General features: G+C 64.6%; 20 protein-coding genes across 20 annotated transcripts; 9 read left to right on the forward strand and 11 right to left on the reverse strand.

The window, feature by feature from the left end:
• Positions 1-200: 200 nt before the first annotated feature.
• On the forward strand, positions 201-1,541 carry OSTLU_42117 (predicted protein; the record flags this gene model as incomplete). Its single annotated transcript, XM_001422118.1, has 1 exon — positions 201-1,541. The coding sequence occupies one exon, from the start codon at positions 201-203 to the stop codon at positions 1,539-1,541; it is 1,341 nt and encodes a 446-aa protein (XP_001422155.1).
• A 64-nt stretch (positions 1,542-1,605) lies between these two features.
• Positions 1,606-2,631, reverse strand: OSTLU_28377 (predicted protein; the record flags this gene model as incomplete). Its single annotated transcript, XM_001422223.1, has 1 exon — positions 1,606-2,631. One exon carries the CDS (start codon positions 2,629-2,631, stop codon positions 1,606-1,608), a length of 1,026 nt encoding a protein of 341 aa, XP_001422260.1.
• A 626-nt stretch (positions 2,632-3,257) lies between these two features.
• OSTLU_10175 (predicted protein) lies at positions 3,258-4,619 on the forward strand (the record flags this gene model as incomplete). Its single annotated transcript, XM_001422119.1, has 2 exons — positions 3,258-4,349; positions 4,455-4,619. Coding segments are annotated over 2 exons (1,257 nt in total), but the record flags the coding sequence as incomplete, so codon positions are not given.
• Positions 4,620-4,733: 114 nt separating this feature from the next.
• OSTLU_42185 (predicted protein) lies at positions 4,734-5,438 on the reverse strand (the record flags this gene model as incomplete). Its single annotated transcript, XM_001422224.1, has 1 exon — positions 4,734-5,438. The coding sequence occupies one exon, from the start codon at positions 5,436-5,438 to the stop codon at positions 4,734-4,736; it is 705 nt and encodes a 234-aa protein (XP_001422261.1).
• Positions 5,439-5,499: 61 nt separating this feature from the next.
• On the forward strand, positions 5,500-6,710 carry OSTLU_28380 (predicted protein). The gene has a single exon (XM_001422120.1). The coding sequence runs from the start codon at positions 5,740-5,742 to the stop codon at positions 5,914-5,916; it is 177 nt and encodes a 58-aa protein (XP_001422157.1). The 5' UTR covers positions 5,500-5,739; the 3' UTR covers positions 5,917-6,710.
• Positions 6,655-8,196, reverse strand: OSTLU_28382 (predicted protein). The gene has a single exon (XM_001422225.1). It carries the CDS (start codon positions 8,109-8,111, stop codon positions 7,014-7,016), a length of 1,098 nt encoding a protein of 365 aa, XP_001422262.1. The 5' UTR covers positions 8,112-8,196; the 3' UTR covers positions 6,655-7,013.
• Positions 8,197-8,449: 253 nt separating this feature from the next.
• Positions 8,450-9,682, forward strand: OSTLU_25752 (predicted protein). The gene has a single exon (XM_001422121.1). It carries the CDS (start codon positions 8,466-8,468, stop codon positions 9,006-9,008), a length of 543 nt encoding a protein of 180 aa, XP_001422158.1. The 5' UTR covers positions 8,450-8,465; the 3' UTR covers positions 9,009-9,682.
• Positions 9,683-9,759: 77 nt separating this feature from the next.
• On the reverse strand, positions 9,760-10,083 carry OSTLU_18755 (predicted protein; the record flags this gene model as incomplete). Its single annotated transcript, XM_001422226.1, has 1 exon — positions 9,760-10,083. The coding sequence occupies one exon, from the start codon at positions 10,081-10,083 to the stop codon at positions 9,760-9,762; it is 324 nt and encodes a 107-aa protein (XP_001422263.1).
• A 956-nt stretch (positions 10,084-11,039) lies between these two features.
• OSTLU_42173 (predicted protein) lies at positions 11,040-11,501 on the reverse strand (the record flags this gene model as incomplete). The annotated part of the gene is made up of 1 exon (XM_001422227.1): positions 11,040-11,501. A coding segment is annotated over one exon (462 nt), but the record flags the coding sequence as incomplete, so codon positions are not given.
• A 1,175-nt stretch (positions 11,502-12,676) lies between these two features.
• Positions 12,677-14,287, reverse strand: OSTLU_93961 (predicted protein; the record flags this gene model as incomplete). Its single annotated transcript, XM_001422228.1, has 1 exon — positions 12,677-14,287. One exon carries the CDS (start codon positions 14,285-14,287, stop codon positions 12,677-12,679), a length of 1,611 nt encoding a protein of 536 aa, XP_001422265.1.
• A 60-nt stretch (positions 14,288-14,347) lies between these two features.
• On the forward strand, positions 14,348-15,622 carry OSTLU_28388 (predicted protein). Its single transcript, XM_001422122.1, has one exon. It carries the CDS (start codon positions 14,424-14,426, stop codon positions 15,591-15,593), a length of 1,170 nt encoding a protein of 389 aa, XP_001422159.1. The 5' UTR covers positions 14,348-14,423; the 3' UTR covers positions 15,594-15,622.
• A 32-nt stretch (positions 15,623-15,654) lies between these two features.
• On the reverse strand, positions 15,655-16,281 carry OSTLU_18758 (predicted protein; the record flags this gene model as incomplete). Its single annotated transcript, XM_001422229.1, has 1 exon — positions 15,655-16,281. The coding sequence occupies one exon, from the start codon at positions 16,279-16,281 to the stop codon at positions 15,655-15,657; it is 627 nt and encodes a 208-aa protein (XP_001422266.1).
• A 304-nt stretch (positions 16,282-16,585) lies between these two features.
• OSTLU_28390 (predicted protein) lies at positions 16,586-17,552 on the forward strand (the record flags this gene model as incomplete). The annotated part of the gene is made up of 1 exon (XM_001422123.1): positions 16,586-17,552. Exon 1 carries the CDS (start codon positions 16,710-16,712, stop codon positions 17,550-17,552), a length of 843 nt encoding a protein of 280 aa, XP_001422160.1. The 5' UTR covers positions 16,586-16,709.
• Positions 17,553-17,613: 61 nt separating this feature from the next.
• Positions 17,614-18,396, reverse strand: OSTLU_18759 (predicted protein; the record flags this gene model as incomplete). Its single annotated transcript, XM_001422230.1, has 1 exon — positions 17,614-18,396. One exon carries the CDS (start codon positions 18,394-18,396, stop codon positions 17,614-17,616), a length of 783 nt encoding a protein of 260 aa, XP_001422267.1.
• Positions 18,397-18,631: 235 nt separating this feature from the next.
• OSTLU_42069 (predicted protein) lies at positions 18,632-20,497 on the forward strand (the record flags this gene model as incomplete). The annotated part of the gene is made up of 2 exons (XM_001422124.1): positions 18,632-19,312; positions 19,394-20,497. The coding sequence occupies 2 exons, from the start codon at positions 18,632-18,634 to the stop codon at positions 20,495-20,497; spliced, it is 1,785 nt and encodes a 594-aa protein (XP_001422161.1).
• A 204-nt stretch (positions 20,498-20,701) lies between these two features.
• Positions 20,702-22,021, reverse strand: OSTLU_93963 (predicted protein; the record flags this gene model as incomplete). The annotated part of the gene is made up of 1 exon (XM_001422231.1): positions 20,702-22,021. One exon carries the CDS (start codon positions 22,019-22,021, stop codon positions 20,702-20,704), a length of 1,320 nt encoding a protein of 439 aa, XP_001422268.1.
• Positions 22,022-22,516: 495 nt separating this feature from the next.
• Positions 22,517-23,362, forward strand: OSTLU_28394 (predicted protein; the record flags this gene model as incomplete). The annotated part of the gene is made up of 1 exon (XM_001422125.1): positions 22,517-23,362. The coding sequence occupies one exon, from the start codon at positions 22,517-22,519 to the stop codon at positions 23,360-23,362; it is 846 nt and encodes a 281-aa protein (XP_001422162.1).
• Positions 23,363-23,449: 87 nt separating this feature from the next.
• OSTLU_18762 (predicted protein) lies at positions 23,450-24,001 on the reverse strand (the record flags this gene model as incomplete). The annotated part of the gene is made up of 1 exon (XM_001422232.1): positions 23,450-24,001. One exon carries the CDS (start codon positions 23,999-24,001, stop codon positions 23,450-23,452), a length of 552 nt encoding a protein of 183 aa, XP_001422269.1.
• An 881-nt stretch (positions 24,002-24,882) lies between these two features.
• On the forward strand, positions 24,883-25,050 carry OSTLU_28396 (predicted protein; the record flags this gene model as incomplete). The annotated part of the gene is made up of 1 exon (XM_001422126.1): positions 24,883-25,050. One exon carries the CDS (start codon positions 24,883-24,885, stop codon positions 25,048-25,050), a length of 168 nt encoding a protein of 55 aa, XP_001422163.1.
• A 69-nt stretch (positions 25,051-25,119) lies between these two features.
• OSTLU_4238 (predicted protein) lies at positions 25,120-26,076 on the reverse strand (the record flags this gene model as incomplete). Its single annotated transcript, XM_001422233.1, has 1 exon — positions 25,120-26,076. A coding segment is annotated over one exon (957 nt), but the record flags the coding sequence as incomplete, so codon positions are not given.
• Positions 26,077-26,741: the final 665 nt, after the last annotated feature.

Genomic DNA, 26,741 nt, shown 5'->3' on the forward strand with positions numbered 1-26,741 from the left:
GCGCCGCGCGCGCGCGAATCGTCGGCACATCGCGCCGACGGATGGTGCGCGCGATGGACGTCGACGTCGTCGACCGGGCGTCGCGCGAGGGCGATGAGATCGCGAAACGCGCCTCGCTGGACGTCGAGACGGGTCGGGACGCGAAGATGGGCGACGCGGGGGCGAGTTCGCGGTCGAATTCGTCCGCCGCCACGGAGACTATGCGAAATGTCGATCGCGAATGCGGGACGACGGCGGAGCGACGAGGGAAGTACAGGTCGAGCGAGACGCACGAGGAGCACGTGAATAAGAAGATACACGCGGCGAAGCGGCGGACGAGGAGCGAGCTGTCGGTGCGACAGGGAGGGTGGGCGAAGCACGGGTACGCGTACGAGGACGCGGACGCGACGTCGCGGTCGTTGAAACATTTACACGCGATCGAGCGGATATCGGTGAAGACGACGACAAAGGAAGAGTTTATCGAAAGGTTCGAGAGGACACGGACGCCGTGCGTGATCACGGACGCGATGGAGGATTGGGGGTGTTATAAAAACGACGGCGGGCGGTTTTGGAGCGTAGACACGCTCGCGGAGCGGTTTCGAGAGGTCAAGTTCAAGGTGGGGACGGACGACGATGGGTACCCGGTGCGGTTGAAGATGAAGCACATTCAGCATTACGTGAACGATCCGGTGCACATGCGAGACGATAGTCCGATGTATGCGTTCGACGGGAGCGTCTTTGACAAGCCGGAGACAAAGTCGTTATTGGAGGACTTCAAGATTCCAGATTGGTTCGAGGAGGATTTGTTCAAGCACGTCGGGGCGAAGCGTCGACCGCCTTATCGATGGATCGTTTTTGGGCCGCCTCGGAGCGGTTCGTCCGTGCACGTTGACCCGTTGGCGACGAGCGCTTGGAATGCGTTGATTTCGGGACGCAAGCGTTGGGCGCTTTATCCGCCGCGCTCGGTGGACAAGGCGACGATCAAGCCGCGAGGAATTGGTCTGGATGGTGAATCGGTGACCTGGTTCAACAAAATGTACCCTCGAACGACGACAGAGGAGTGGAAGCGCCAAGGATTGCCCCCACCCATTGATGTCATCCAACATCCTGGGGAAATCATGTTCGTTCCAGACGGTTGGTGGCACGCAGTGCTGAATCTCGACCACACCATGGCGGTGACGCAAAACTTTTCGACTTCCGCCCGATTCGACGCGGTGTGGCGCATCACGCGTCGAGCGCGACCGAAAATGTCTGCTAGATGGCTGGAAAAGTTGCGACGGGTTCGTCCAGATTTAGCCGAGGTGGCGGATGCGCAGCCTCGTCGAAGCGAAGTCAGCGCAGGTGAACAAACGAGTTCGACGAGCAGTTCATCCTCTGGTTCAAGCGATACCGAAGCCGAAGCCGAGGACGAGGTCATGACGAAAGAACGCGAGACCTTTGAGCGAGCCGCGGGGGGCGGCGGCGACGCCTCGACCAAACGCACGAGAACTGGAGACGGTTTGATCGCCGACCTGGCCGCGGAAAAGATGCGCGCGGCGTCGAAATCGATGGACATCAACTAAAAATTACGATATCAGAGGCACTCATCATTAATTCATTGTACAATTGTTGTGAAACACATATAATCTACACATTCAATGTCCACGCCATATCAATCTCTGTCTCGGTCAGGCGCTCCGAGTACGAGCTCCTGACGCCACTTTCGTCTAAGAACGCCGTCAAACAAAATCCTAAATATTCCGTCGAGGGCGATCCGAGTCCTCGCGAGACAAGCTCGCGAGCGCCCCACAGCGTGGCCGGTCCGTTGACGCGAACGCGAACGCGTCGCTCGCGCTCAGCCGAGGACGCCATCTCGGCATCCGACTGCGCGGCACCCCTCAAATCGTAATCCACGCTGATCCTCAACGCGTACCCGCTCCTCACGAACACCTCCGCGATATCTCGCATACCCTCCACCGCGAGATCGAGCCGCTCCTTCCCTCCCCTCGCCGATACCGGTGCCGGCGTGCCCTTGAAGTACGCCACGTCGAAATCCTCCCCGCGATCGAACCCTCTCCGCAAGCGTTCATAAATCTTTTTCCCACACCTCTCCGCGATCGCCTCGGGCAAGTTCGCGTTATCCATCAACGCGGGATCCCTCCGCACGACCGTCACGAGACCCTCCGCTCCCGTACGTTCCTCAAAAACCTTCGCCGCCTTTGGAATCGCTCGCGACGCGCACGCCATCTGCACGAACGTCACAAAGTCGAAATACAGCGGATCCGTGATTTTCCCTTGCTCGATCCGCAGCGGTTCGTACAAATACTTGTACGGCTCCCACTCCGACGCTCGAAACTTCCACGACGTCGCCTGGAACTCGTCCATCGGGAGCATGTCCACGTCGTCGATCGCCTCGTACGCCGACCGCAGCAGCAGCACCGCGAACGCGCCCTCGAGCGGCTTTCGCGGGAACTTCACCGGCACCGGCGCGCTCGGCGGCGGCGCGAACGCGAAATTTCCCGCGTTTTCGCGCGTCGGCGCGTACGCGTTCGCGCGCGCGTCCCTCGCCGCGCGCCGTCGGCCGTCGTCGTCGTCGTCGTCACCGTCCCTCGTCGCGCTCTCCGCGCGCCTCGTCGTCGCGATCAGGGGCGCCAACGCCGCGTACGCGGACATGACGTCGCGACGCGTCATCGCGCGCGCCGTCACGCGCCGACGCGGCGCCACCGACGCGCGCGGCGCGACGCGCGCGCGGCACATCGCGGCTCGAAATGATGCGAGTCGTCGTCGCGCGCGCGCTCCGCGCGCACGCGCTCGAGCGCGCGCGCGGCGATCGCTCGACGAAGACCGTCGTCGTCGCGCGCGCGCTTCGTCGGCGGTCGAGCGCGATCGAGGCGACGCCGAGCGCGAGCGGTGGCGGCGGCGGCGGCGGTTGGGCGAGCGGATTGCGACGCGCCGCGGGCGACGAGCGCGACGACGACGACCGCGACGCGTACGAAGACGACGGTCGAGCTTCGCGCTCGCGCGCGAGCGCGCGCGAGGGGCGAACGAGCGCGGGAGGGTTCGGGGAAGGACGAGAGGAGTGGCGCGGACGCGGCGACGGGGACGACGGCGCGCGGCGACGACGGTCGCGACCGACGGGCGATCGAGCGCGCTCGCGCGGGAGACACGATCAGAGGCACGGCGCGCAGTCGTACGGACGAGGCGGACGAAGAGACGACGCGAGGGAGGGCGCGAGAGGGCGAGATCGGGAGGCGGCGCGGGAGGACGAGGGGCCGAAGCCGGTTCGAGCGGGACATCGGAGGTTTTACGCGACGTGTCATCCGGGTTTGGAGGACGTCGTGGCGCGAGAGTTGGCGTCGCCGATGATAAATGCGAGTGATATCGTGATCGGGAAGTCTGGGGTGTCGTTTACGGGGACGCAAAGAGTTGGGTACGACGCGAACGTGTGGCTGCGGAGCGCGGTTCGCGTGCTCGTGGAGCTCAAGCGAGGATATTTGGATCCATACGTGAGCGGGACGCAGAGTGTGTACGAGTTCGTGAAGCACGCCGTGCCTTGGGAAGAGGTCATACCGGGAGGCGAGCGCGGAGATGGGCTGAAGTTCGGCGTGGAGACGCGCCTGTGGGACTGCTCGCAGATTACTTCGTCGCACGCCGCGAAGATTCGCGTCAAGGACGCCGTGTGCGACGCCCTCGTGGACGCCACGGGAACGAGGCCTTCGCCGCCGGATAATTACGCCGCCGCGGATGTGCCTCTTTACGTCACCCTGTATCGCGACGAGATCATCATGTACCGCGATATGAGCGGAGAATCGCTGCACAGACGGGGATACCGCAACGCCATGCATCGCGCGTCGCTGAGCGAAAGCGCGGCGGCGGGGATGTTAAGTTTGGCGGGATGGCCCGATATGCTCGAAGAGTGGCAACGCGACCCCGCTGGATCGCCGCCACCCGTACTCATCGATCCCATGTGCGGAAGCGGGACGTTCCTCATCGAGGGCGCGCTCATGGCGGCCAACGTCGCCCCCGGTTTGATTCGCAGCGAAACCATCGGGTACGCGTTTGAGCGATGGCCCGATCACAATCCGAGAACTTTTGAGGAGTGCTTAGAAAATGCCAGAAGAATAGGAGCAGAAACGCGCACGGCGGTACCGACGCCGCCCGTGATCATCGGGAACGATATACATCCAGGGGCGGTGACGTTGGCGGGTCAAGGATCAGAGACGGCGCGCGTGGCGGGCATGATCGACGTCTTCAGAAACGATTGCGAGATGTTCAACATCACCGCATCGAGCGCTGGGGCGAAAATCGCCCCGAACGCACCCAAACTCGTCGTGACGAACCCACCGTGGGGTAAACGAATCGGCGCGGGCGAACCCGCCGGTAGACGACGCGTGGGCCCTGGGGATTACGACGACGAATACGGCGACGAAGACTCGTTCGATCGCGACACGACGGTTGGTTCGAACGACATCAGCGCAGAAGAAGCGCTCGAGCAGGTGTGGAATTCATTAGGCGTATTCTTAAAGCGCGAGTGTCCCGACTCTTCGGCTTTCGTGCTCAGTGGAAACCCAGAGGTATCTCGCGCGATTCGCATGCGAGCGTCTCGTAAACACGTCGTCGGCATCGGCGGCGTCGATTGCCGGCTGCTCCGGTACGATATTTTGCCCCCCAAACCACCCGGCTACGCCCCAAGGCAGCGATTAGAGGAGCGCGATTGAACGACGAGGCGCGAACGGTCGCAAGAATGTGTGATGTTGTAATATTTCAGCGAGCTTTTACTTCAAGAACGTGCACGTGATCCACATCGCGACAAAGCTGAACAACGCGAGTATCAGCTCCGGGGCCACACCCTGCGGGAACAGTGGGATGTACACCGGCACGATCGACCCCACGAGCCACGCGAGCAAAAGCGCGATGAGAGAGTCCCTAAAAGCCTTTCCGAGCGTTCCCTGACCCCCGCGCTTTTCGTTCAAAAAGTACACGCACGTCCCGAACGCGCACGCCATCTGAAACGCCGGTCCACTCGTCGCCGGCGCCGCGATCGCCCATCCAGATATGATCACATACAGCATCGTCCGTCTGATCAGCGTCTGTTGATCCGGTTTCGCGAACATCGCCTTCACCCGCTGCACCAACGGCGCGTCGTAATCGACCCCATCCTTATTCTTCTCCTTCTTCATCTTCCTAAGTCCCTTCTGCATCTTCCGCGTCGACAGTCTCTCGGATATCACCTTATCGTACGCCGCCTCGATCGCCTCCACCCCTCGTTCGTCTCCCGCGTGCTCGCGAATCAAGTAATTAAACGCGCTCGACACCTCCTCGCTCGTCGCGTCCGCGTCGATCCCTAACCTCTTGTACGGGTCCTTCTCCTTCGTCCGCGCGAACGCGTTCGTCGGCCGCTTCGCCGCCGCGCCTCGAGCGTCGCTCTCGGCGTCGCCGCGCGCGTCGAACCCGCCGTCGTCGGCGCTCGCGCCGTCCATCGCGGCGTCGGCGCGTCGGACGAGCGAATCGCGGCGTCGCGCGCCGCCTCGCGCCTCGGCGCCTCGGCGCGCGCTCGAGAGGCGCGCGCGCGCGCGAACGGCGACGCGCGGGCGCGCGACGACGACGCGCGACATCGCGGCGCGCGCGCGTGGGAGTGCGCGCGCGCGAGCCCGGCGCGCGGCGCGAGGGCGCGCAAAGCCCTCGGAGTCCGTCCGTCGAGTCGTGAACGGTCAATCAGTCGATCGAGGGAAATCAGAGGAGGACCGAGACGACCGAGCGACGAAGAGAGACGAAGGAGAGATGAAGAAAGAAAGATTGTTATTCGCGAGAACGTCAGAGATGGCGTCGAAACGACCGATGGCGATGGCGCGATGGCGCGACGACGATCGTCGACGCGAATCGCCGGCGGTTCCTCGCGGAACGGCGCGCGGAGGCGACGACGACGATCGTCGACGCGGAATCGACGACGATGAATGAGATGTCTTGGTACAGCGACGGTGAGGCGAGAGGGCGTCGCCGTTTACGCGGTGATCGCCGTGGGCATGACGCGCTTACCGATGGCGACGGCGTACTTGCCGCCGGCGACGGCGTACGGCGCGGCGACGTCGATGGCTTTGCTCACGACGGGCTGCGCCAACACGCGCTCGGCGACCGGGGTCGCCTTTTCGACGACCGCCACGACGCGCGGATTGGTGATGACCTGCTCCCACAACGACTTGACGCGAGCGAAGAGCTTATCGGAATCGAGAGCCGCGCGCGCTTGCGCGATGGCCATCTTCAACGCCGTCATCGCCTCCTCCGGGAGCTTCACCGCGCGCGTCTTCAATTCCTCGATCGCGTGCTCAACCTTGGACAAGTACTCCGATCTCGCTTGTTTCAGCGCATCTAAGTTATCCGGATACTGTTCCTTCGCCTTGATCGCGTACGCGTACGCCGCGTTCGCCGTCTTCACCGGCGCCGAATTCTTCACGCGCGTCTCGTACGCCTCGTTCAGCACCTTCACCGCCCGGTCCACGTTCGCGTCCGCCTTCATCAGCGCCACCGGATACGTCTCACACACCTTCTTCGCCACCGGTTGTCCGTAATGCGCGATCAAGCTTTCAATCTTGGTCAACGACCCTCGCAGCGCGGTCGCGTCTCGCGCCTTTTCGTACGCCGCCGTCGCCCGCTTCGTCAACGCGTGCGTCTTCACGTACTCCAGCGACGTCTCCGTCGCGTTCACCACGAACGCCAACTGCTTCAATTCGTTCGTCGCGGTCGTCGTTTCGCCCTTTTCGACCACCGGGGCGACCGTTTTCGGCTTGGGCATCTTTTTAATCTTTTCCACGGACGGTTGCTCGAGGCTCATCTTTTCGTGCGCGTCGTAAAACGTCTCCTCGGGCGCGTCGTCGCGGGCGTCGATCGTCGATCGTTTGATCGTTTTCGTCTGTGCGCGCGCGTCGCGCGATTCACGGAACGGAATCGTGACGGTGCGTCGCGATGTGATGCATCAGCGGCGCGCGCGGTGCCCTCTGCCAGCGCTGGCGCCGACGCGCGCGACGGAAGGCGAAAGCGGGACGTCGATTACAACAAGATCAAGACGAGAAAGAGTCGAGGTAGCCGTGTAAAGAGGTGGCGCCGCCGGTGTGCAAGAAACAGACTCGATCGCCCGGTTTGAAGACGCCGCGCGCGCAATAGTCAATCAAACCGGCGCCGGCTTTGCCGCTGTAGACGGGATCGAGGAGGACGCCCTCCGTCGACGCGAAGAGCCTGATGGCGTCGATGGTTTGCGAGGTCGGGATGCCGTAGCCGTCGCCGACGTAATTGGTGTCGGCGACGATCTTGGAACGCTCGATCGGACGGATGCCGAGCTCGGCGCACGTCGCGAGGGCGAGCGCGTGCACGTTGGCTTCTTGCGTCGGTTGCGGCGCGCGGACGCCGAACCCGAGCAAGGGAAGGGAAGAATCGACGGAGTGTAAGCCGACGGCGAGTCCCGCCTGCGTACCCGCGCTACCGGTGGCGTGCACGAGATGATCGAACTCGATATCCATCTCGCGCGCTTGATCCAAGAGCTCGTGCGCCGCGCGCACGTATCCCAAAGCGCCTCGCGGGCACGACCCGCCGCCTACGATGGTGTACACTTTCTCGCCTTTCGCGCGAAACTCGTCCGCCACGCGCTCAAGCTCTTCGTTCATGTTTAACCCCTGGTCACCCGGACGGTATTCTCGCGTCGCACCGAACAAATCATCCAACAAAACGTTCCCGTTTCGCGTGTAGTTTTCGTCCTCGCGTCCCGTCCGATCCTCGAGCAAGACGTGACACTTCAATCCCAATTTCGCACACGCCGCCGCGGTTTGCCGCGCGTGATTCGATTGCGTCGCCCCTTGCGTCATCACCATCGTCGCCCCCACGGCGAGGGCTTCGGCCATGAGATACTCCAGCTTTCGCGTCTTATTCCCTCCCGTCAGCACGCCGTACGCGTCGTCCCGCTTCGCGTACACTCGCACGCCGTTCAACTTCTCGCTCAATCGCGGCAAGTACTCCAACGGCGTCGGTCCGTGCGCGAACGATTCAACTCTCGGAAACGCTTTCAACGCCTCGCGCGCGTTCACCGCCGACGTCGCGTCCAGCGCCGCGTCGTTCGCGATCGCGCGTCGTCGCGACGCTTCGGATCCTCGCGATGTCGACCGCATCGTCTTCGACGCCGCGCTTCGGCGTCCTCCTCGCGTCGTCGCCCCGAGCGCGGGCGCGCGCGTCTTCATCGTCTTCATCGTCGTCTTCATTCGTCTCGCGCGTCGGTCGCGTCGCGCGCGCGCGCGTGTGCGCGGTCGGCACCCGCGCGTCGGCGTCGACGCCCAACCGTCGGCGACCGACCGATTTTATCCGATCCCGACGCGAACGACAGCGCATATACGAGACGACGCGACGCTTATGTGCGAAAAGCATACACGCGCCGCACACGGTACGGGATTTCATACCGCGCGCGCCCGCGCGCGCGGCGCCGCGACGCGCGCGCGGCGCGACGCGACGCCTCGACGCCGACGGCGATGGCGGCGACGGCGGCGACGACGACGACGTCGATGAACGCGACGTCGGCGCGCTCGAGCGCGCGCGCGACGCGCGCGCGACGCGCGGATAAAACGACCGCGCGCGCGCGCCGACGCGCCGACGACGGCGACGACGACGGACGCGCGGCGACGACGACGACGCGCGCGGCGTGCGCGGCGATCGCGGCGATGGCGATGGCGTGCTCGAGCGCGCGGGCTTACGTCCCGGGATTCTTCGCGGCGAGCGCGGAGGCGAGCGAGACGACGACGACGACCTTCGCGGGGCGGTACGCCGACCCGAAACACCCGGGGTGCCTGCGAGAGATCTCGGCCGACGGCACGGTGCGAGGCGAAGACGGCGATCCGGGGTGCGGGAAGACGACGCGGACGCGGCCGTGGACCCTGAGCGGGGTGATCGACGTGAACGACGACTCGATATTCATCGACTTTAGCCCGAAGGGCGGACCGGCGAACTTGCTCGGCGAACGCGTCGAGGGGGGGGTGAAATTTCCCGACGGTAACGTCTGGCGCAAGCTCGAGTGAGGGCTCGGACGATCGGATTGGGACTCGGAACGACGCGCGCGCGCGTCGTTTTCGCGTCGTTCGCGCGTTCGTTGTCGCACATTTTTCTCGCTCGCGCGTCGTTCTTGTAATGCGCCGACGCGACGCCTCGCCGCGTAACGCGACGCTCGAACGACGCGCGTCGATACGCGAGTCGCGCGCCCGGACGCGCGATCGCGAGTATGGTCTTCTCCACCGTCGCGTCCGTCGCGAGGCGCGCGATGACGTCCGCGCTCGCCGGGACGTCGAAAACGGCGCCGAGTGCGATCGCCGCCCCGTTCGCGCTCGCGAGCGCGAGCGCGCTCGCGAACGCGCGTCAGCCGTCGATCGCGACGCGGCCGATGATCACCATCCCAGTCGAGCGTGGGGACGCCGAACGGGCGTATAAACGACTGCGGAGGATCATGATGAGCGAAGGGATTTATAAAGATTTGCGCGCGAGCACCGAGGGGCATCGAAAGCCGTCGCAGTTGCGCGTGTTGGCGCGGAAAGAGCGCGAACGGCGGACGAAGCGGAGCAAGTTGAACTCTAAGCTCGGATGGATCATGCGTCAGAAGGAGCGTGGGTTTTAGGAGGTTGGTCATCGTCGACGAAGCGGCGGCGGCGGCTTTGCGAGGTTTTACTTTAGCGTTAGAGTTGTTTTGTGACGACGGATGGTTCAGGATTGTGAATGAAAATAAGCGTCTGGGCAACAATTACACCACCAACTACACACGGTAAAGCTACATCGAATCTAATCCTCGCACGCCGGGTCTTTCGCCATCTCGCTGCCCGGCGCGAAGAGCACCGCGCTCTTGTCCACGATGCCGACCAACAATCCCTCGAATCCACTCGTCTCTTTCTTCGTCGTGAACACGCTGGCGGATGAATTCTCGCTGATATCGTCCCCATCCGCGGCCATGGCGTCGCACTCATCGCTACAAGCGTCCGCACAGTACCCGTCGCTGCCGGGCGCGATGCGCAGGCACTCCTTCACGCACTTGCTCTGACAAAACTGCGTGTCCGCCGCGGCCACGCTCGCGCCGACGTTCGTCGCCGAGACGGCGGCGAACACCATCGCCGACACGGCGAACGCAAATCGTCGCTCGCGCGCGGTATCGGTCGAGGCGGACGACCGGGACACGGCGGAGGGAGTCATCCTATCCACTCGAGAAGCGCGACTTTGGCGTTCGTTCGCTCGGCGCGGCGTCGCCGGGAGCGTCGGTCGGCGGGTGGTGTGGGCGAGCGTCATTACACACGCCGTGCTCGCGCGTTCAAGGGCGACGAAGGCGTCGGGAAGTGAGGTAAACAAAATTTTGTTGTTGGAAGTTTACATGAGGTGTCCGAAGTATTAATTTCTAGAACTGTCGAGAGAGACGGACGCTCTCGGCGGTGGGGTTTCTATTCGAGCGATCATCGATTGGTTATCCTGAACGCGTCACGTCACTTAACATCCTATTTCCTGCCGTGCTCGAAGGTGAAGCGCTCGCCGACGCCGCCCGAGACCTCTCGCGCGTTCATCGCGTCCACGCTGCTCATATCCGGGATGCTCGATAGACGTTTTGCTTTTGGCTCTTGGAGGGACTTCCGATGGTTTTCCGCAGCGACTGACTTCGTGGACAAAGGGAAGAAAAACGGATGCGCCAATGCCTGCTCCGGGGTGATGCGCTTACTGGCGTCGAGGGTGACCATTCGAGAAATCAGCGCAAGTAAGACTTCGTGCTCTTCATCGAATCTACCGTCTTCTCTCGACATCCCCGCCGCGGCGTGCATCTTTTCCCTATGCTCTACGGATTCCATAGGATCATCGACATCGTCCATCGCGGCTTGTGCTTGCGCCGACACCGAACCGCGCTTGGCGAGTTCGTCATACAAAACCTTGGCCAGCGGTCGCGAACCGGGCGCGGGGACAGAGGAGTCGGATTTCTGCGCCGCGCGCAGCGCCTCTGGTGAAGGTTCTATACCACCATCCTCGTCAAAATATCTCGCCCGGTACTCGGTAGGAATCCTGTCGAACATCGATCGCGGTACTCGCCCTAAAGTCGCCTCGATTCGACACAATTGATCGTGCTCGCTCCAACCCGTAAAGAGCGGCTTGCCGGTGCGAAGTTCGTACATCATGCACCCGGCGCTCCACATATCGATCGCAGGACCGTACTGCATTCCTAGCATAACTTCTGGTGCGCGATAAAATCTTGACTGCACGTATGAAAACTGTTGCTTGCCACACTTGCACGCGCTACCGAAATCGATGAGCTTCACCGCGCTTCGCTCTGGGTGACAGAGCAACACGTTTTCAGGCTTGATGTCGCAGTGAATGATGCCGAGCGATTTCGTGTACTCTAGCGCGCGCATGATTTGAATCGCAAACTTTCGCACGAGCTTGATCGAAACTCCGCTGAGGTTGGTGACGCGAAGCAAGTCGTACAGGGAGTGTGACATGATTTCAAACACCAAGCACTGGTAGCCCCCGCCGAGTTTTTCCGTCTGGTGCATAAAGACGTCCAGCAAGCGCACACACGCGTCTTTTCCCGGCAAATTCATCGCGTGAACGTCTTCGAGTGACATTTCCAGCTTTTCGTCCACTGATTCTCCGCCAGTCTCTCGCAAAAACGCAATCTCCTGAGCCACCGCGGCGTCGGCGCGCTGCGAACGTTCGATCACCTTGATGGCTACGTGTTTGTCCTCCGCCAAATCGTACGCCAAGACGACTTTCCCGAACGACCCGCGTCCTAAAACTTTATCTAATAAGTACCTATCGTGCACCACCTCTCTCGAATTCCCCGCCGGTCGCTTCGTCGGCGACACCCACGGCTCGGTGGCTGAAGTCTCGCTCACGCGCACGCCCTCGCGCGACGGACTCGACGGCGGCGATACCTCGTGACTCAACCGTCTTCGCGCCTCTAACGCATCGTAGTAGTTGCTATTGATCGACATATAAGTCGTCGTGAGCCCAACCGTGAGCGCTCGCGCTGGATTCACGTTTTGCGTAAACGTCTCTCCCGAAAGCAATCGCGCCTCGCCGCCCCCCTTCCCCTCGTCCCGTCGCGTCGTCGTCTCCCGCGCCGTCGTCGACCGCTCGCCCGTCGCAAAACTCACGCTCGCCCTTCCCTCGAGATCCATCGCCTCCGCCGCGCGCTCGACGCTCGCATCGGTGAACCGCGTCATGCGGAACGTCTCGACAATCAACGACTGAATGCTCGCGAATGTGCGCTCGAATGCCCCCTCGTCGTTCGCGTCGTCGCGACTCCCGCCGCGTTTTCGCGCGCGCGCGCCTCCTCGCGCCGTCGCTCGCGCGCTCCCGCGCGCCGATCCGACGACGCGCGTCGACGCGCGCGGCGCGCTCTCGCGTCCGCGCGACGCGGGACGCCGACGTGGCGTGCGACCGACCGCGCGCGCGATGAAGATCACGTAGAAAGCGTGCGGTTTTGTTAGAAATCTGAAGAGTAAAGTATGAAGTATAGCTTCCCCTAGTTAACCTACAGGGACTCATTGACGAGTTAACACTCATGAATCAACTAATCAATCATACTAGCTCGCAGGTTTCGCCGATGTGAAGTTTTATGATTCACGAAAAAGTCGGACAAAAGATTCGTTCCCGCGCATTTTCGCGACTCGAGGGGTGACTAAGGCTGGCTATCGGCTATCGGCTATCGGCTATCGGCTATCGGCTATTGGCTGTGGCTACGGGCCGCGGCCCACATCGTGAACACCTCGCTCGGTTCGCCGAAATCTTTGGAGACGAACCCGGAGACGGCGGTCGGGGAGACGGAACCGCAAAACAGCAGGCGACCGCCGGGCCAGGGGTTGCCGGCGTACCGGCCGCGTAAGACCACGCGGGGAGGGCAGACGGGGACGGAACCGTCGCGCGCGTCGGAATCGTCGATGACGTAGACGATGCCCTTGAGTTCAGCCTTGCCCAAGCCGTCTTCGAGGTGCGCGGTGATGGTTCGCGAAGAACGCGCGTCGACGTCGTCGTCGTCGGACGCGCGCGCGACGGCGTGCCAACCGCCCCGGTGAGCGCGGTCTCGAGTCGACACGAGGGGCTGGTAGTCGGGAGGAATCAAGAGCTTGAGCTTGAAGACGACGGCGTCCTTCGGGTCGTACCTCGGGTCGGTTGGGTGAAGCGTGTTCGCGTAGAGACGTGGAACGTCGAACGCGTATCGAAATCCCCGGTAATTCCCATCCATCGCGTTCGCCGTCGTCGGCGCGTCTGAAACGAGCGCGCGACGCTCGAGATCGCCCGTCGGACGGCCGCCGTGCGGATACGGACCGCCGCCGATGCGAGTGGGAGGGCATAAGTGGAACCCGTCGCTCGTAAACATCGCCGATAAAAGCGGGATCACGTGACACAGCTCGTGCGCCATTCCATAACTGTTCGATGCCCACATCGCCGTGCGCGCGAGAGTCCAGTCCTGCGATGGACTTCCACTGCCGATCTTCATTAAATTTCCCACGACCTTCTCATTCTTCTTCCTCTTCAGTGATATTTGAGCCTCCATAGCGCGCGTAGAGTACGCCGACAGAACTTCGCACATCGCCGGAACGAGCCCTTTAAACCGAGCTTCAATCGCACTCAACATGTCTTCGCGCGTTCCGTTTTTCCATAACCGACGCAGGCCAGGGTCTTTCACCAACAGTTCTCGAATCAATAGCGGAATTATCGGCTTCGCTCGGTCGTCGAAAACCGCGTCGTAGTCGTCCGACGGCCTCGTTCCGCGGGCTCCGGATTCCGAATCGCCGTCGGGATCGTCATAATCGCAGTGCGTCGGCGCCCAAGGCAGCGGTGGTACGGTCAACGCCTCGACCAAGCCCGCAAAGTTTTCGCGCTCGCTTTCGCGCGCCCGATCGAAATCGACCCCCCTCTCCCGCTCCGCCCGCTCGCTCTCGCGCTCCGGCTCGCGCGTTCTCGTCAGACACGCGACTTTCAACGCGTACTCGTACGCGCGCGCGTCGTCCCCGAGCTCTCGAAACGACGCTCCGACGTCGTCGGCTCGCGCCGTCGCCGCCGCCGTCGTCGCGCACGTCTTCAGGAACACCCCTCGCATCGTCCGTCGCGTCGACGTCGTCCCGTCCGCGCGTCCCGGATGCCTCGCCAGCGCGCCTCGGCACGCGCGCGCCATCCTTCGCTCGTAGTGCGCGTCGTCGTCCGTCGCCGCGTCCGCGTACGCGCCGCATCGCGAGAACGCCGCGATCGTTCGCGCGTCCATCCACGGCAGGACGCAGTCCGCGAACACGCGCGTCGGGACGACGTCCTCGAGCGTCGTCGCGTCGCCCGTCATCGCGCGTCATCGAGTGGCGCCGCATCGCGAGGCGTCTGCGCGCGGCATCGCGCGACGCATGGCGCCGCGCGCCGCGAGCGACGCGCCGGCGCTGCCGTGCGCCGCGCGCGACGCGCGGTCGTCGCGAAGGCGGACGATGTCGCGAAAGTGGGACCGATTCGCGTCGCGCGGCGACCCGACGCCGCTGTGGGTGGCGGACATGGATTTCAGCGCCCCGCGCGCGGTCGTCGACGCGGTGACGGCGATCGCGCGCGCGGGGCACTACGGGTACGCCGATCCGGACGATGCGGTGACGGAGGCGGCGACGGCGCGGTTTCGGGAGCGGCACGGCGTCGCGGACGCGAACGCGAACGCCCTGCGATGGCTTCCGGGACTGAATCCGGGACTCAATCACGCCGTGCGCGCGGCGCGTCGCGCGCGGGGGGGACGAGCGGTCGTCACGGCGGTGTGCACGCCGATTTATCCACCGTTTTTGCACGCGTCGAGGAACGACGAAAGCGCGAGAGTCGAGGTGGCGCTGAGGCGAGCGATCGAAGACGGACGCGCGCGGTACTCGATCGATTGGGAAGCGCTCGAAACCGCGCTGGCGAGAGAAGACGTCGGGTTGCTGCTGTGGTGCAATCCGCACAACCCGGTGGGACGGGTGTGGACGAGGGACGAGATGGTTCGCGTCGCGAGGCTGTGCGTAAAGCACGACGTCGTTTTGTGCTCGGATGAAGTGTGGCGGGAGTTGATTTTGGACGAAAAGGCGACGCCATTTTGCGGCGCGGGCTCGATTTTGGACGAAGTCGACGGTTTGCGCGAGCGATTGATCATCATGACGTCGCCTTCGAAGACGTACAACGTCGCGGGGTGCGACGTCGCGATGGCGTACATCGCCGATAAAGCTCTGCGGCTGCACTTCGCGCGCGCTGGCTCGGATAAAGCCGAAATCACGCCTTTTGGCTACGCCGCGACGCTGGCGGCTTACACAGATCCCTCGTGCGAAGAGTGGCGGCAGCGCCTTTTGACGTACTTGCGAGCGAATCGCGACCACATCGACGCCGCGCTCTCAGACGACGCCAACGCGCGTGAGCTCATGACTTGGACAGTACCTGACGCGTCGTATTTGATGTGGCTCAACTGTGAAAAACTCGTCGATCGCGTCGAGCGATCGCCGTTCGAGCATTTCATCGAACACGGCGTGGCGTTGAGCGACGGCGCTCCGTTCTCGGCGCCGCTCAGCGCGCGCATCAACTTCGCCACGAGGCGCGATATCTTAGATCAAGGTCTCGACAGCATCGTGACCGCACTCGAGCGGGCGTAATATCGAACTGAATCGAATTGAATTGTAACTTACATGCATTGATACCTTCCTATACAGGCGACTACGACTTTTGCGGTTCTCGCAAAGTATTCGGTTGCGCCCTGGGCGCGATTCGTCCCTTACTCGCCTTCTTCGACGCCTCCGCGCGTATGCGCTCTAATTTCTGCCTCGGTGTCTCCGGTGCCTTGGTCAAAGGCGACGATTTTGGATTTTCTTTCGTGTACCGCACCACACGCTCGTCCTCCTTTCCGCCGAGCGTGATAATTTTTTCCTTTTCATACGTCAATTTCTTCTTCCCATACCTCTCCCTTTGCATCTTATCCGCGTACGGTCTCGGCAACCCGCTCCTCGTCATCCACTTATAATTCTTCCCGAGCGCCTCCATCCGTCGTTTCGCCGCCGCCGTCTGATGAAACGTATTCCACGCGTAAAACGCCAAGCCCGCCGCGCCGACGAGCAACAGCACCACCAGCAGCACCCTTCGCAATCGATCGCGTTTCATCTTCGCCCTGCGGCTTCGAAACCACGCGTTCACCGCTTGTTCCGTCGTACCGATCTGTTTCGCCAGCCTCCGTCGCGTCGCCGCGTCGGGTCGTCGTTCGAGTTCGAAGACGCCGCGCAGAATCTCCGCGCCGGCGTCGCTCACCCCCGTTTGCCGCGCCTTCGCCTCATCCAGCGCGCGCGCCATCGTTCGTCGCCGAAGCGTCGACGCGCTCGAGGACGACACCGTCGACGCGCCGGTCTCGCTCGACGTCGCGCTCGAGCGAGCGACGCGCGCGTCGTCACCGAAACTCTCCCGTCGCGACATCGCGGTCGCGCGCGCGATCGCTCGCTCGCTCGCGCGCGCGCGCGAGTCGCTCGAACGACGCGTCGCGCGTCTCCGTCGCTCGTCGCGCGCCGATCGCGATCGCGCGCGTCCCGGGCGACGACGTGTGGCGTCGCGTCGCGCGCGGCCGCGCGTCCATCTTCGCCGCCCGCCGCACTGCGCGTCGCGCGAAAGCGCTCGATCGCGACGCGCGCGCGCGGAATCGCGAGACGAACGCCTCGCGCGCCCGCTCGACGCCGCGATCGATCGCGTCGACCGTCGCGACGCGCGAGAGCGACGGAATCGTGACGATGCGCGCCGACGCCTCGATCGCGGCGTCGCGACGATTCTTCGTCGTCGCGTTCGCGCTCGCGTGCGCGCTCGCGGGCGTCGCGCGCGCGCGCGCGTACGGCTACGATCCGTGCGCGTCGTCCGGCGAGCGCGGGATCGAGATCGCGGGCGCGGTGACGATCGGGTTGGCGTTTTGGCCCGGCGGCGCGCTCGAGCGCTGGGACGGGTATCACCCGTGCGCGCAGAGGGCGCAGCTCGCGGCGCTGGGCGTCGGAACGACGTCGTTCGTGATAAACAGCGCGGAGCTGACGGCGCTGCGAGGCACGCGGGCGGACGAGGATGGGCTGTACGCGACGAACGCGAGCGCGACGATGATGTCCGTCGTCGCGTACACGGCGACGCGGGTGAGCGCGCCGAGAGCGGTGCGGTTGGAGGCGGCGGAGCCGACGAACGCGAACGGACGAAGCGGTCGGGTGAACGCGCTGACGCTGTTAGTGACATTAGACGGTGGGGACGTGAAGTATTTGCGTTGGCACGACGGCGGGTGCGGAGCGTGCGGCGGCGTCGGGGACGCGCGGTGCTTGTCCGTGGGCGACGGCGACGTCGCGTGCTCGGCGTCGTTGGCGGGATGCGATGGCACGTGCTCGGGCTCGGCGTGCGACGTGGATTTAGCCACCGCAGATGCGTTGCGGTGTCAGCTCACGGTGACGGTGGCGACGAGCGGGACGGATAAAAACGACGAAGTCTTCGTCTTGGGTAGCCAGCTCGAGCGGCTTTCAATGTACGCGAGCTCGGGGGCGTACGCGAGCGCCTCGGCGCAGTCCACGGCGGCGGTGACGGGAGTGACGGGATTCCTCGGTTGAGCGTTTTGAGCGTTTGTTCGCGAAAATCTAACGCGTCTTGTTACACGGTTTGTTCTTTCTTCTATAACGACAGGTCGCCGGCGAGAATGTCGGCCAGTTTTTCCAAACGCTCCTCCTCCTTTAACGCCAACGCGTCGTCGTACAACGCGGCTATGCGCGCCTGCACCACGCCCTCGCCCATCGCGCTCGGCGACTCGGCCGCGTCGTCGCCGAGCAGCCCGTTTGCCACCGCCAGCGCCTCGACGTCCTCGCGCGTCCTCGTCGTCGTCGTCGCCCGCATCTCTCTCCCCAAATCACTCTCTTCCCCTAAACTCTTCAGTTCCAACACGTCCCACATCGTCGCTTCCAACGCCGCTATCGTCCTTCGAACGCCGTGCGCGTCCTCGTCCTTCGCCGCGTCCCTCGTCAGCGCCTCGTCCGCCGCCGCGTCGTCCAACCGCACCTCCACCACCTCAAACATCCGATCCAGCGCCCACGCCCGCACGTCTTCGGGCACGCCCGTCTCGCGCGCCTCGCTCACGTCGTACGCCACGATCCGCGCGTCGACGCCCTCGAACGCTTCCGTCGCGTCCTCGTCGTCTCGCGCGTCCCGCTCGAGCGCGTCCCGCCCGCGCGCGAACTCCTCCGCGCTCCCGCACGCCAGCACCACCGCGCGCGCGCGTCCACGACGCGCGCGCGACGCACTCTCGCGTTTCTCGCCCGCCGTCGCGTCGTCGACGACGCGCGCGCGCACGTCGGCGACGTAATACTTCGTGTCCAGCGTCCAGCGTCCGTCGTCGTCGTCGTCGTCGTCGTCGTCGTCGCGCGCGCCGAGCGTCGCGCGCACGGCGTCGACGTACGCCATCGCGCGCGCGCCGTACACGTCGCACGCGTTGGCGCGCATGCTCGCGCGCGACGCGTCGGCGCGCGTCGCTGTGCCGCACTGCGGGACGCGCATGTTCGAGCGCGGCGCGCTCGCGCGGCTCGGACGACGCGCGGTCGAGCGCGCGCGCGCGCCGGCGCTCCGTCCAGAGCGCGGCGCGGCCGGCGCGGCGCACGCGCGGCGACGACGCGCGCGCGCGACGACGACGACGACGACGATGACGTCGAAACCTTTGGACCTGCACGACTCGTTCGAGGACGCGGCGCGACGCGCGGGCGCGCAGACGTGGATCGAAAGCCTGGACGAGGACCCGGAATCGAGCGCGCGCGCGCCGAACCGAACGTCGCGAGAGGTGAGATCGGGGCACTACGTGGAGGTCGAGCCCGAGGCGCTGGCGAACCCTCGCGCGCGGTTGGCGTCGACGACGTGCGCGGAGGCGATCGGGTTTAAAATCGCGCGAGAGTGCGAAAACTTGGAGGATGGGTTCGTGAAATATTTCAGCGGTGACGTCGGGGGGGCGCGGGAGACGACGATGCGGACGTGGGCGACGCCGTACGCGCTGAGCATCATGGGACAGCGGATGACGAGCAACTGTCCGTTCGGAAACGGGAACGGGTACGGCGATGGACGCGCGATTTCGGTGGGAGAGATGGTGAATCCGGTGACTGGACAGAGGTATGAGCTCCAGTTGAAGGGGGGGGGGCGGACGCCGTTTTGTCGCGGCGCGGATGGACGCGCGGTGTTGAGGAGTTCGATTCGAGAATTTTTGGCGAGCGAGGCGATGCACGCGTTGGGGGTGGATACGACGCGGGCGTTGTGTTTGATCGAAAGCGTTCGCGGGACGACGGCGCGAAGGCCCTGGTACAGCCCGACGAGCGACGAGGAACACGCCAAGCGCGTGCCCACGGTGGATGACCCGAGACTGAAGGATTACCCGCCCGAGCAACGCGTGGAAATCGTGGAAATGTTAAAGCAACAGAAACGCGATCCGGACATCATGATACAAGAGCCGTGCGCGATCACGACGCGCGTTGCGCCGAGTTTCATGCGCATCGGGCACATTGATCTGTTTTCGCGACGCGCGACGGCGCCTCGAGCGACGGCGCTTCAGAAGGAACAGCTCAAGAAAATCATTCGCCACGCGGCGTTTCGAGAGTTCCCAGAGACTATCGAAGAGCACGGAGAAGACATGGCGAAAGTCACTCGATCGATGCTCGAAAAATCTGGCAAGAAAATAGCGAAAATGGTCGCGGGATGGATCCGCGTCGGGTTTTGTCAAGGAAATTTTAACGCCGACAACTGTCTCGTCGGCGGACGAACGATGGATTACGGCCCCTTTGGTTTCATGGACAAGTACGACCCCTCGTTCGCCAAGTGGACGGGGAGCGGTGATCACTTTGCGTTCATGGCGCAACCCAAAGCTGGGCTCACGAATTTCGCCGTGCTGGCGGTTTCGTGCGCGCCTTTACTCGCGGGCGGCTCGGACGAGGCGACGGAGCTCGTGCGCGAGATGGAGGCGACGTTTGAGAACGAACTCAACGACGTCTTCCGCGCCAAGCTCGGGTTTGCGCCGAACGAAGACTCAGTGCGCGTCGCGCGCGACTTGTTCCGCTCAGAAAATGGTCTCGAAGGTTTGATGTACGAGAGCCAGGCGGATTGGACGGTGACTTGGAGACGGCTCGCGGAGTGCGCCGAAGTCGCCGACGAGAGCGACGACGAGGCGCTTCTCGCCCCGTTGCTGGAGACGTGCTTTTACGGTAATTCGATGAATGATGAGCGCAAAGCGAGCTGGTGCGCCTTCATACGTCGATGGAGAGACGCACTGAAGGCGTCTGGGACGTCGCTCGCCGACGCAGCGAAGCGCATGCGCTCGGAGAATCCAAAGTACGTCTTGCGCGAGCACTTGCTCGTCGATGCGTACACCAAAGCCTCCGACGGCGACTTTTCGCTCGCTGAAGAGTTGTTTGAGCTCACGCAGCACCCGTACGGGGGTGAAGGCGACGATGCGAAGTACGACGCAAAGTATTTTGTCAAGGCGCCCGAGGAGGCGCTGACGTCTGGCGGCGTCGCGTTCATGTCTTGATCCTCGTAAGCGAGTCCACTGTTCTTTGAACGGGCTCGCGCGGTCGCAAACGATTGAATTGATTAGTACGCTCGGTGTCGTTCACATCTCCACCCACTACGGTGGAAGACGTGACGCGACGACTCGAAACGCGTTTTTAACGCGCGAGCCGTCGCCGATTTTTTGGAACGACCCAAATTCGTTTTGTAACGCTAAATTACATTGCTAAAGCGATCCCAACTCCGTGGCTTGAATTCGAGTGTACTGCACCACGGGACGACCCGATCCGAACATGATGCCGTCTCGCCACCATAAGTACGCGGTGACGGCGATAATGGACGAGAGAAGAACGATGAAGCACGCCAACCAAAGCGAGCCTCCGACCGCCGTCCCGTGTCGTCTCAACGCCTCCTTGCGATGTTCGACTTGATCGGGATCTACAGGTGGAGGCGGCGGTGGTGGCGACGGATCCGCCGTCGGACTCGCTTGCCCGAGCGGTGTCCGCAGCGCGCTCGCGCAAAACGCCAAAGTCGCCGAGACGTCGATGTCTCTTCGAGTCTTTTCCTCGTTCACGGCCGCCACGCACACCGTCTTGATGCGATCGTTCGCGCTCAAATCGCACCCTTCACGACTTTTCACGTCGTCGTATTCGTATTTTGACATCAACGCCGCGCCGAGCGCTCGAGCGCACGCCTCGGTCTCGCGCTCGCCCTCCCCCGCGCCGACTAAATCGCTCGACTCGCACGCCCTCGTCGCGTCTTCCACCCCTCGCGCTAAACCAGCGTCGACGTGCGCCTCGACGACGCCGAATCGGCACGAACGCACGCCATCCACACCATTCGCCCTACCGCACGCCTCCCACGCGTCTCGCGTCGCCCTCTCGACCGCCTTCGTCGCCCTTCGCGTCGCCCGACCGACGGCGCGCGCGCACGTCCCGTACTTCCCCCCCCCAACCTCATCGCACGTCCTCAGCGCTCGCTCCACCACCGCCTCGACGTCCCCATTCGTCATCTCTCCCACGATGCGCTCCACCACGCGCTCGAGCACGCCCTCGACGCACCCTCCCTCGCACGTCGCGTCCGCGTCGTCGCCGCACGCGCTCGCCCCCCCGTCCCCCCTCGCCTCGTCGTACGCCCGCTCCCGCCCGATCGCCCGCCCGACGCCCGCGCACGTCCCCAACAGCGCCTTTCGCGCCCCCGTCTCGCCCTCGTTCGGCGTCTCCATCGCGCGCGTCGTCGTCGCTCTCGCCGCGCACGTCGCCGCCGCCGCGTCCCGCGCGCCGTCGCGACATCGCGTCAGCAGCGCCTCCGTCGCGCACGCCTCGCGGTCGGCGCTCGACGCGCACGTCGCCGCGATCTCGTCCGCGACCTCGCTCCACGTCGTCGGCGCCCGCGCGTCGTCGAGACGAGACGCGCGAAGATTCGGATTCGTCGCGCGCGGCGCGATCGCGCGCGCGCTCGCTCGCGTCGCCGTCGCGCCCCGCGCGAGCGCGGCGACGCAGACGACGCAGACGGCGATCGCGCGTCGACGCGCGCCGTCGCGCATCTCGTCTCGACGTCGCGACGTCGCGATGTGCCGTCGCGGTGATTTCGCGACGCGATGGCGAACGGCGACGCGCGGCGACGGCGCGCGCGCGTCGACGTCGGCGACGCGACGCGCGACGAATCGCGCGACGCGATCGCCGTCGCGCTCGACGGCGACGCGTTCGGACGCGACGCGACGCGACGCGCGACGAACGCGCTGGCGACGCTGCGAGATTACGACGACGGGGGAGACGACGACGACGACGAGATCGCGCGCGACGACGGGACGAACGAGGCGTTACCGCTCGGGTGGAAACGCGCGATCGACGCCGCGAGCGGGCGAGGGTACTACTACAACAAGTCCCTGAACGCGTCGTCGTGGACGCGGCCGACGACGACGACGACGACGAGGGAACGAGGGACGACGAAGGGACGCGAAGGCGACGATGGGGGAGACGGCGAAGACGACGAAACGAACGACGCGACGTTAAACGCGCGGGCGCGCGCGAGAGGGTTGATGGAGGCGTACGAGGCGAGGTGCGCGGACGTGGGCGCGCGGGCGGCGGCGACGCCGAGCGCGGCGCTGCGATACGCCGAGTTGATGGAGGTCGTGAACGGACGACGCGACGACGTGGGGGCGGAGAGATTGCGAGCGATCGAGCGAGGGATGGATGCGGACGTCGAGGCGTACGAGGCGTGGACGAGGGAGGCGGAGGAAGAGACGGCGCGCGAGGAGGCGGCGGCGACGACGAGGGAGGGCGAGGCGGACGCGGCGGAAGCGGCGGAAGCGGTCGTCGTCGACGCGCGCGCGAAGGGGACGATACGTCGACCTCCGGCGCCGCCGTTACCGACGCACGAAGCGTTCGTCGCGCCGCCGGCGCCGCCGGCGAAGAAACCAAAGCGCTCCGCGGCGGCGGCGCTGAGCCACGCCAAGAGACTCGGGGGCGACGTTCAGAAGTGGGCCAAGCTGCGCGACGTGGAAGCGGAAGACGCGAGGCCCGCGAAGGCGAGCGAACGCATGGAGGCCGAACGCGCGCGCGAGCTCGAGGAATGGCGAAAGGATCGCATTCGAGACGGCGTCGATGGGTCGAAGAATCCAAACTTTTTACCCGTCGGCGACTGGCGCGCGCGCGTCAAAGCGGCGGCGGCGAAGACCAAACTCGAGGAGTTTCGCGCGCGCCGAGAGGATCAAGCGCGAGTGAATAAAACGGCGACGATAGAACGGTCGAACGCAGACGACGCGAGCGCAGAGCTCGAAGCGCCGCTTCCACCCGGCTGGCGCGCCTTCGTCGACGACGAATCGGGCCGCGTCTACTTCGGCAACTTTGACACGAAGCGAACGACGTGGGAACGACCGCGGTAGCGAAATCTTAGAAAACATAGACCTAGCGATGCGTAAAATAGAAAATCTAGCAAAAACTACTCATACCCGCGAGAACTACCCGCGCGTCTAATCCGCGGCTTCGGCGGGCTTTTCTTCGTCGTTTTTCTTCGTTCCCGGCGCCGGCGCGTTACCGTTCGCCGTCGCCTTTGCGTGCTCCCGGTCCTCTTTCGTCATCGCCACCATGCGCAGATTATACTTGCACAACTTTTCGTAGTCTTGCACCACGGAAAGACACGCGACGCCCTTGACGATCTCCACCATGATGGTCAAGTCTGGGTCTCCCAGGTTCACCTTGTTCGGCGGCTGTTCAATCATCCCCGCGATGGCTTCGATCACCTCCGTTCTGTGCAGCGTGTTATTCGACCGACGTTCGAACGCGATCGCGAACGTCTGCTCTCTCCCACTCTTGAAATGTTTCTCGATCAGCGGTTTACACGCCTCCTTGATCTCATCCACCCCCGCGAAGCACGTCGTCTCCACCGGCACGACGCGCATGGCGTGTCGCGAAAACGTCACATTCGTATCCCTCGCTCGCTCCAAGTCCGCCTTCACCAGCGCCGCGACGTCCGCGACGTCCACGACCTCCTTCGACGCTCGCACGAACGTGCACGCGCGCATGTCGAGCGATATTTCCTTAAACAGAGGATTCTTTCCCGCCTCGCGCAGTTCCTCCAGCTCCGCCGCGAGCGCGTCGCCCGCGTCGCCCGCGTCCTCAGCTTTCGTCTCCGCCGTCGCCGCGCCCGTCGCCGCGTCGCTCGCGCCATCCGCGCCCTCGCTCTCTTCCCTCGCGCGCTTCCGCGCGCGCTCGTGCTGCTCGCCGAGGTTCCTCGCGACGTCTCGCGCCGCGCTTCGCTCCTTCCCGCCGTCGCACGTCACGATGACGCCGCGCGCGCCGTACGGAATCGTCCCGCCGCTCGCGTGCGAGCTCTTGAACCACTTCGCCTTCTTTTGGCGCCCGCGCTGGGCGCCATCGCGCGCGCGCTCGCGCTTGCCGTCGCGCATCGTCGCGTCGCGGTGTGGCGGCGCGCGATCGATGTCGCACTTCTCGACGCGCGCGCGCGCGCATGGCGTCGCGAGGCGCCCACGTCCCGGGCACCGACGGCAGCGACCACGCGTTTCGTCAGCGCGTCGTCGACAGGTACCAAAACTACGCCACGGCGCGCCGAAGGGCGAAAGTTTTGTTGCGCGCGCACGCGCTCGTCGCGATGGCGTTCGCGATGTGCACCGCGCTCGGCGCGTTCGCGACGCGCGGGATGCGCCTGGGGGCGACGTTTGACTCGAGAACGACGGCGACGCTGATGGCGGGGGTGATGGCGTGCGCGCTCGCGGCGCACGGCGCGCGAGCGGTGGACGATAAGCGCGGGACGGGGGGGACGAGGACGTGCGCGCTCGCGCTCGGCGCGCTCGGCGCGGCGCACGGAGCGTTCGGGACGTACGCGCGGTGGGTCGGGATCGACGAGATCGGGTCGCCGGCGTGGATGTGGGCGGAACTGACGTCGATGGCGATCGGGAAAGCGCTCGGCGCGACGTGGGTGTCGCCGGGGATGTGCTATCCCGCGTGCGTCAACGCGGAGACGCTCGCGGAGATGTTCATGATCGGGACGCCGCTGGGGGTGTACGCGATGTGCGTCGGGATCGATAGTCATCACGGGCGGAAGAATAAGTGAGCGCGCTTTATTATTCACGAGGGTGACGGACGTTTCGCGAGTCTACGCGCGCGCGGGCGTCGACGACGCCCACGCGCGAGGCGAACGCAAGGCGTCGACGAGTCTACTCTCGGGCGAACCCGGTTCGGGCTTGACGTCGTAATCCCACCGCACGCGCGGTGGTGCGCTCACCATGATGGCTTCGATGCGTCCGCCGTCCAGGCCGAAGCGCACGCCGCGATCGTACAAGAGATTGAACTCGATGTAACGTCCGCGACGCTGGTGGTGCCATCGCTCCTGCGCCTCGCCGTACGGTTCGTCTCGTCGACGATGGACGATGGGGAGGTAGGAATTCAACCATTCGTCCGCGATCGCGCGCGTGAACGCCTCGGCGTCGGTGACGCCGCGCACGCGCGCGCCCTGATCCGATGTCTCGCCGGTTTCCAAGTCGTCGAAGAAGACGCCGCCGACGCCGCGATGTTCCCTTCGCGCGGGAATGTAAAAGTATTCATCGCACCACTCCTTGCACGCCTCGTACACCCCGTGTTCGCTCGGCGCGCTGTCGTACGCATCGCACACCGCCTCGTACTTGTCGTGAAACTCGCTCGCGTCGTCCTCGAACAAATAATATGGCGTCAAATCCGCGCCGCCGCCGTACCACGCCTTACCGCCGACTCGAAACCTGCGCACGTCCGCGCGAAACGTCGGCACCATGGGCGACCGCGGATGAAACACTAACGACAGCGCGCACGCTTCGTACGCTTGTCCGCCGCTCGGATCGATCTCTTGCCGTCCTCGGCTCGACATCGCCTTCGCGCGTTCCGCCGTGAGCGTCCCGCGAATGATGGACACGTTCGCCGCCGCCTTCTCGAACACTCGTCCGCCCTCGAGCACGCGCGTGAGCCCGTACCCGTCGGCTTTCGTGCCTCGCTCCCAGTAGTCCTCGCAAAACCCGATCCCGTCGCCCTCGACCGCCGCGAGCGCTTCGCAAAGTTCGCGCTGCTTATCCAAAAGAAAATCTTCAAAAGAATCCAAATCGACGCCGCTCGCGACGTCGCGCGCGCTCGACGCGACGCGGCGTCGCGACGACGTCGCCGTCGTGCTCGCACCGCGCTCGCGCCGTCGTCGCTCGCTCGCGCGCGCGATCGCGGTGCCGGAGACCGTCGCGCGGGACATGGCGGCGCCGACGAGTGCGGCGTCCGCGGCGTCGACCGACGCGATCGGACGCGCCGCGATCGTTCGCTCGCGCGCGCGTTTCATTCTATTACTAGCTAAGCTACATCGCTCTCGCGATCCGTCTAACGCGACGCCCCGAAGCCGCCGCGCGCCGCGTCGTCGGCGTCGTCCGCCGTCAACTGTCCCGGCAGCCGCGCGCACCCCGGATTAAATATCGAGTACGCGCTCGCCTCGCCCGGTCGTCGCCGCCCTAAATTCCCGCACACGAGCGCGAATCCCGTGAGCAGCACGAACGGCGGTCCCGCGTCGATCGCCGCCGCGCACCGCGCGCACGCCGCCCAGCACGCGACGCGAAGCGCCGGAAATCGCGCGACGACGTTCGCCGTCCACCGCGCCGTCCCGAGCCTCTCCCGCATGAACGTCTCCGCGCGCTTTCGCGTCCCCGTCAACGGTACTACTAAATCGTCGTCCTCGTCCTCGCGCTCGTCCTCGCGCTCGCGCGTCGTTCGTCGTCGCGCTTCCTCGCTCGCGCCGTC

Source organism: Ostreococcus lucimarinus, chromosome 17 (genome assembly GCF_000092065.1).
Source record: "Ostreococcus lucimarinus CCE9901 chromosome 17, complete sequence".
NCBI lineage: Eukaryota > Viridiplantae > Chlorophyta > Mamiellophyceae > Mamiellales > Bathycoccaceae > Ostreococcus > Ostreococcus sp. 'lucimarinus'.